The sequence below is a fragment of the Eubalaena glacialis genome, chromosome 15, assembly GCF_028564815.1.
Source record: "Eubalaena glacialis isolate mEubGla1 chromosome 15, mEubGla1.1.hap2.+ XY, whole genome shotgun sequence".
NCBI lineage: Eukaryota > Metazoa > Chordata > Mammalia > Artiodactyla > Balaenidae > Eubalaena > Eubalaena glacialis.
The window spans coordinates 68,612,699-68,619,240 of record NC_083730.1 but is presented as its reverse complement, the minus strand read 5'-3'; the positions used below and the strand labels follow the sequence as shown (position 1 = coordinate 68,619,240).

Genomic DNA, 6,542 nt, shown 5'->3' with positions numbered 1-6,542 from the left:
CTCCCTCCAGCCCCTTCACTCTTAAATACAGGCTTTCACTTGTTGCTTGTTTGTTATTATTTTATTTGCCAATAATTACAAACTTAAATGAATTTGAAGATTTCATAAAGAACTGCTTCATACCTTTTTCCCAGATCCATCATTTTGAACTATTGCCATCTTCGCTTTTCATTATGTCAGCTTATCTCTCATTTTCTCTCTCTGCCTATATATATATGTGTGTGTGTGTGTGTGTGTGTGTGTGTGTATATGTATGTACTTGGATGTGTATACATATATAAACATCCATAAATATACATACTCAACACACCCACACACGTAAACAAAACATTCATTTTCTGAACCACTGGGAATAGGTTTCATCCATCAGCATCTAAGGCTTAATACATTTCTTTTAGACAGAGTTCACATGAAATCACAGTCATCATTTAAGGTGTAGAATCAGGGTTTTTAATGTATTGACAAGTTAGTCCATCCATGATCACTCCAGAGTCCAGATGCTTCCTGCCCCTCAAGACACACCTCATCCACCTGCAGTCACTCCCTGTCTCCCTCGGACCTTTGTGCCAGGATCCCCCCACATATCCTAATGTTTCAAGGCTCATTCCTGTGGAAGCATATTCACTACTTCCCCCTTCTTACAGCCGAATAATACTGCATTATAAGGATGTACTTCATCTGATGGATCAAGTAATCAGTTCGCAGATCCACATTCATTTTTTCTCTCTCCTGTCACAACCCACTACAGAGTGATCCTTTCGGGGTCTAGGGAATGAAAATTCTAGGTTCACCTCACTTCACGAGATGAAATAAAAACACGACATTCCCCTCAGGGACGTCTTCAGGAGGCAGTCAAGGCTTCATCTTCTCTCCTTCTCAGAGCCTCCTAAGTATCCCTGGTGGGGGCATCTCCCCTTCACTCTATGTGTTGTTTGCATGTGTCCTGGATGAGCTGGATGGGCAGGGAGGGGGCCGGGTCTCAGCTGCATCAAACAGCCTGAGAGGGTCTTTGTTCCAATATTGGCTCTGTCTTTTTCTTCCCACTTTCTTTGTTCAAAGATTCCAGGTGAGTGTTTCTACCACATCCAAGGCTTCAAGAGTAGGTTTTCACCTCATACTTGCAGTTTCTCATGAAAATTTCCTCCATGTCTGAGTCCTGGTCTATGTAGCTAAGGAGAGGAAAAGTAGTCATGTCTCTTTCAGTGTATTTTGCACAATTCCTTTTATTATGAAATGCAGCATTCCTGAAGAAGAATGTGTGGAAATGCACACTCACAATTTAAGGAGGAATAATAAACAGAAACCACATAACCCCAGACGAAATCTACCCCCCCCCAAACACATCTGTCTACCCCACTCCCCGATTAGCTGGTTTGCTGACTTCAGGGTTAATCATTCCATGGCCTTTCTTTACATTCCTGCCCCAGCCTTCCTAGGTATGCATCCCCCAAACAACATAGTTTGAAACAGTGGGTACAAGCATCCAACCCGCTGAGTGAGGAAAGGGTAGTGTGTCTACAGGTGAGGCCCCAAGAGACATGGACCCTGACAGAGGCTCAGCTTGGTCCTGGGCGGAGCTTCCCTGGATTTCCTGGAGCCCGTCCTGAAGATGGCAGACAGGGTCCCAGAGGAAAGACAAGGAACCCTAGAGTCAGGCATCTGGCCTTGTGGGATGTGGGCGGGTCCTGCATCTCTAAGGGGAATATTGTCAGGGGATCAGCTGTCCCACATTTCCTGCTATTCAGCGGGACGTGGACTCCAGGAGTTGTCTGAGATCACTTCACTGGGAGGAAACGAGAGAGATCGTTCCTGGCTGATCAAGACCCTAGAAAATTGCTCATGTCAAGACAAGCCTAGTCCAGACATAAAGTACAAATCAGAATCTGGGCGACACGCATCCAACCTTACAGGATGCTGTCAGGTATGTCAGCACCTGGATGATGTCAGCTTCCTTGTAGGTGAATATTTCTGCCAGTTGCCCATTAGAGAAAGGCCTCCATGGGAGATGGCCATTCCAGAGAGGTGGGCAGAGGCTACAAAACTCTGGAGGCACACAGGCTTCTCCTCCTGATCCCCACAGAGTCAGCTCTGCCGTGCCCCCTTATTCAGGACATGTGGTTTACCCTTTCCCTAGAACAAATCTGTGCACAGGGGTTAGTGGGCAGTGGTCTACCAGCTTCATGACTAAGAGGAGAGAGAATCTGGGGATCTACCTGCATCTGTAAGGACTCACACTCATTACAATTGTTAAGTTATCTCAGCTCATCATAGCCATACTCACCACTGATCACGACCTAAGGAATGACAGGTCTACTTAGCACCACTGCAGACCTGGGACTGGCCTTTCTCAGGAAAAAGTCAGTAAACACTTGTCGACATGCATCTTGGCTTCCATATTTGTGTTTCTCTGTACTCCTATGTTCTTTGGTCTCTTCCTGAACTCTGATATATGCCTCTGACTATCAGTATTGTTTGACTTGGGTTTAAAAGAAACAATCATAGTTGTGCCACGCACCCACGATAGCCAGAGTGAAGAACTCTGGGACAGGCGTTTGTGTTGTGAGGTTGGGGAGAGGGAGAGAGAGGGAGAAACATTGTGGTAGAATCCGCAGGGAACTGGTTTTTTTTTTTTTGACCGCACTGCGCGGCATGTGGGTGCTTAGTTTCCCGACCAGGGATTGAACAAACCCGTGCCCCCTGCATTGGAAGCACGACGTCTGAACCACTGGCCCACCTGGCAAGTCCCAGAACTATTTCTTTCGCTGACATTTTCCTAACGTATCAATAGTCAATCCACCTGAAGAGGGGTCTCAAAAACTATCCACACATGAAAATTTCGTTACAATGAAACTAGATGTGATTGCCTTCACATTTCAGGACGCTGGGGTTTGTTGAGTTTCCGGATATGAGGGTTTCTCTGTGCCTCTCTGTCTCCTCTCCTTTGGGAACTCCAATTATTTGTGTATTAGGTCAATTGAAGTCCCACAATTTGTGGATACTTTTTCATTCTTTTAAATTCATTTTCCCCCTCTGTGTTGGATGTGGAACTGTTTCCATTGCAATGACTTTGAGTCAGAAATCTTTCATTATCCAATGCTCTGTCTGTCATTAATACCGTCTGCTGTTGTGTTCCCTGTAGTAGATTCACTGTCTGTTTTATTCCACCTTCTATTGCTTGGCTGAGACTTTCTTTTTTAAAAAAAATTTTATTGGAATATAGTAGATTTACACTCTTGTGTTAGTTACTGCTATACAGCAAAGTGAATCAGTTATACATATATCACTCTTTTTTAGGTTTTTCTCCCATATATTGGCTGAGACTTTCTATCTCTCTATTGACTTCAGGAGGTTCTGTCCTTGTTTCTTGCATCATTTTTAACAAACTGGTTGAACATCTTTGTGACATAAATCCAGCAGATCTGTGAGACACGCTCTGTTAACTTTCCCTTCCATACAGTTGAGATGTTCTGGTTTTCCATATGCCCAGTGATTTCAGTGTATCCTTGTGTGGCCAGTATTATGTGGTGAAACTACAGGTCGTGTCTAAATCCTATGTTGGCATTTTGGTTTAATCAGATTCTCTGCCCAGTTGAGTCCAGGTGGTTAATTCCATCCAGCTTTTTGTGAACTGTGCTTTCCATGTCAGTTCATTTACACAAACTTGGACCTGCTCTTCGGACACGTCCTGCAATGAGCTGCACAGTGGCCCGCCTGGGAACTGGGTTGTTTTCTGTCCCTCAGGTTCCTGGGGCTTGGTTGGCACCATTTGCAGCCACCAGGGGGCAGCAAGGGTCAGGATTTGGGGAAGGTACCTGTGGCTTATACTGTCCTGTATGAAGTTTCAAGAGGGGCTCCCCACGGAACACTTCTTATGTCCCAAAGCATTTGTACCCCAACAAATCATCTTCAAAAGTGCTAATAAATGGCCCAGGGCTCAGTCTCGGGCCTCAGACTCAGAGCACTGAAGAGACAGAGGCTGGAGGGGAACATGAGGACCCTCCCAACTGAGGGGGAAAAGAGGGAGCTCTGTCTCGGGGAGGAATGGATTGGGAGCTTGGGATCAGGAGATACAAACTACTATACATAGGATGGATAGACAACAAGGTCCCACGGTATAGCACAGGGAACTGTATTCAATATCCTGTGATAAACCATAATGGAAAAGAATATAAAAAGGAGTGTATATATAAATGTATACCTGTCACTTTGCTGTAAGCAGAAATTCACACAACATTGTAATTCAACTATACGTCAATAAAATTTTTGTTTGTATTTTCTTTTTTTCCTTTTTCTTTCTTTTTTTATTTTTTGGCCATGCTGCGCTGCATGCAGAATCTCAGTTCCGTGACCAGTGATCAAACCCACACCCTCTGCAGTGGAAGCGTAGAGCCTTAACCACTGGACCGCCAGGGAAGTCCCTTCAATAAAATTTTTTTCAAAAAGGAGTTGAGGGGATTCTGGTCTCCAGCTCTGCCTCTGACTCCCGGAAAGTGGGGCAGTTGGATCCTTCAGCTGCCTGGGCTCAGGGCCTCTCCTTTGTCCCAAGAGCACAGAGGGGACCTTCTGGGATTCCTCCCCCAGGAACCACGATGACTCTCACACCAGGAGAGACAGGAAATCCCGGGCTGGATTCCTTTCCCACATCATGTCATAGACTCGGTCTGTCCTCACACACCATGTGAAGGAGTTGATTCTCCAGTAATCTCTGCTGTCCGGGGATGCAGAAGAATCTGGAACAAACCGTGTCAGAGGGGGCTGAGCAGAGGTGGGGAGGAGGGGCAGGTGCAGGAAGCAGATTTGCATGGAGGCCCCTCCCTCCTCTGGAGGGGAGGGGATAAGAGAGGTCTGGAGTAGCAGGCCGAGGGCTGGGGGCTCAGAAGGCAGCGTCTGGGGAGTCTCCACCATGGCCTGGGCTCTGCTCCTTGTCACCCTCCTCACTCAGGGCACAGGTGAGGCCTCCAGGGAAGGGACCCCATGGACATCTGGCTGATCCTTTGTGTCTTTGTCCTCAGTGTGACCTGGGCCCCACATGGAACTGACCAGAGTGTGTTTCTCCTCTTTGCAGGGTCCTGGGCCCAGTCTGGCCTGACTCAGCCTCCCTCAGTGTCCGGGAATCCGGGACAGACAGTCACCATCTCCTGTGCTGGAACCAGCAGTGACATCGGGGGTTATAACTATGTCAGCTGGTACCAACAGCGCCCAGGCACGGCCCCCAAAACCTTGATTTGTGATGTCAATAAACGACCCTCAGGGATCCCTGATCGGTTCTCTGGCTCCAAGTCTGGCAACACGGCCTCCCTGACCATCTCTGGGCTCCAGGCTGAGGACGAGGCTGATTATTACTGTAGCTCCGGTACCAGTAGTTGCACTGTGCACAGTGGTCCAAGTTCATGGAGAAGTGAAACCAAAACCTCCCTTTAGCTCCCTCCAGCCCCTTCACTCTTAAATACAGGCTTTCACTTGTTGCTTGTTTGTTATTATTTTATTTGCCAATAATTACAAACTTAAATGAATTTGAAGATTTCATAAAGAACTGCTTCATACCTTTTTCCCAGATCCATCATTTTTAACTATTGCCATCTTCGCTTTTCATTATGTCAGCTTATCTCTCATTTTCTCTCTCTGCCTATATATGTGTGTGTGTGTGTGTGTGTGTGTGTGTGTGTGTGTGTGTATATGTATGTACTTGGATGTGTATACATATATAAACATCCATAAATATACATACTCAACACACCCACACACGTAAACAAAACATTCATTTTCTGAACCACTGGGAATAGGTTTCATCCATCAGCATCTAAGGCTTAATACATTTCTTTTAGACAGAGTTCACATGAAATCACAGTCATCATTTAAGGTGTAGAATCAGGGTTTTTAATGTATTGACAAGTTAGTCCATCCATGATCACTCCAGAGTCCAGATGCTTCCTGCCCCTCAAGACACACCTCATCCACCTGCAGTCACTCCCTGTCTCCCTCGGACCTTTGTGCCAGGATCCCCCCACATATCCTAATGTTTCAAGGCTCATTCCTGTGGAAGCATATTCACTACTTCCCCCTTCTTACAGCCGAATAATACTGCATTATAAGGATGTACTTCATCTGATGGATCAAGTAATCAGTTCGCAGATCCACATTCATTTTTTCTCTCTCCTGTCACAACCCACTACAGAGTGATCCTTTCGGGGTCTAGGGAATGAAAATTCTAGGTTCACCTCACTTCACGAGATGAAATAAAAACACGACATTCCCCTCAGGGACGTCTTCAGGAGGCAGTCAAGGCTTCATCTTCTCTCCTTCTCAGAGCCTCCTAAGTATCCCTGGTGGGGGCATCTCCCCTTCACTCTATGTGTTGTTTGCATGTGTCCTGGATGAGCTGGATGGGCAGGGAGGGGGCCGGGTCTCAGCTGCATCAAACAGCCTGAGAGAGTCTTTGTTCCAATATTGGCTCTTTTTCTTCCCACTTTCTTTGTTCAAAGATTCCAGGTGAGTGTTTCTACCACATCCAAGGCTTCAAGAGTAGGTTTTCACCTCATACT

The 6,542-nt window shown here is 46.2% G+C and overlaps 1 gene segment (V, D, J or C); it reads left to right on the top strand.

Moving 5' to 3' along the window:
• Positions 1 to 4,903: 4,903 nt before the first annotated feature.
• LOC133075166 (immunoglobulin lambda variable 2-14-like) lies at positions 4,904 to 5,421 on the top strand. The segment is given in 2 exon segments: positions 4,904 to 4,949; positions 5,066 to 5,421. Coding segments are annotated over 2 exon segments (402 nt in total).
• Positions 5,422 to 6,542: the final 1,121 nt, after the last annotated feature.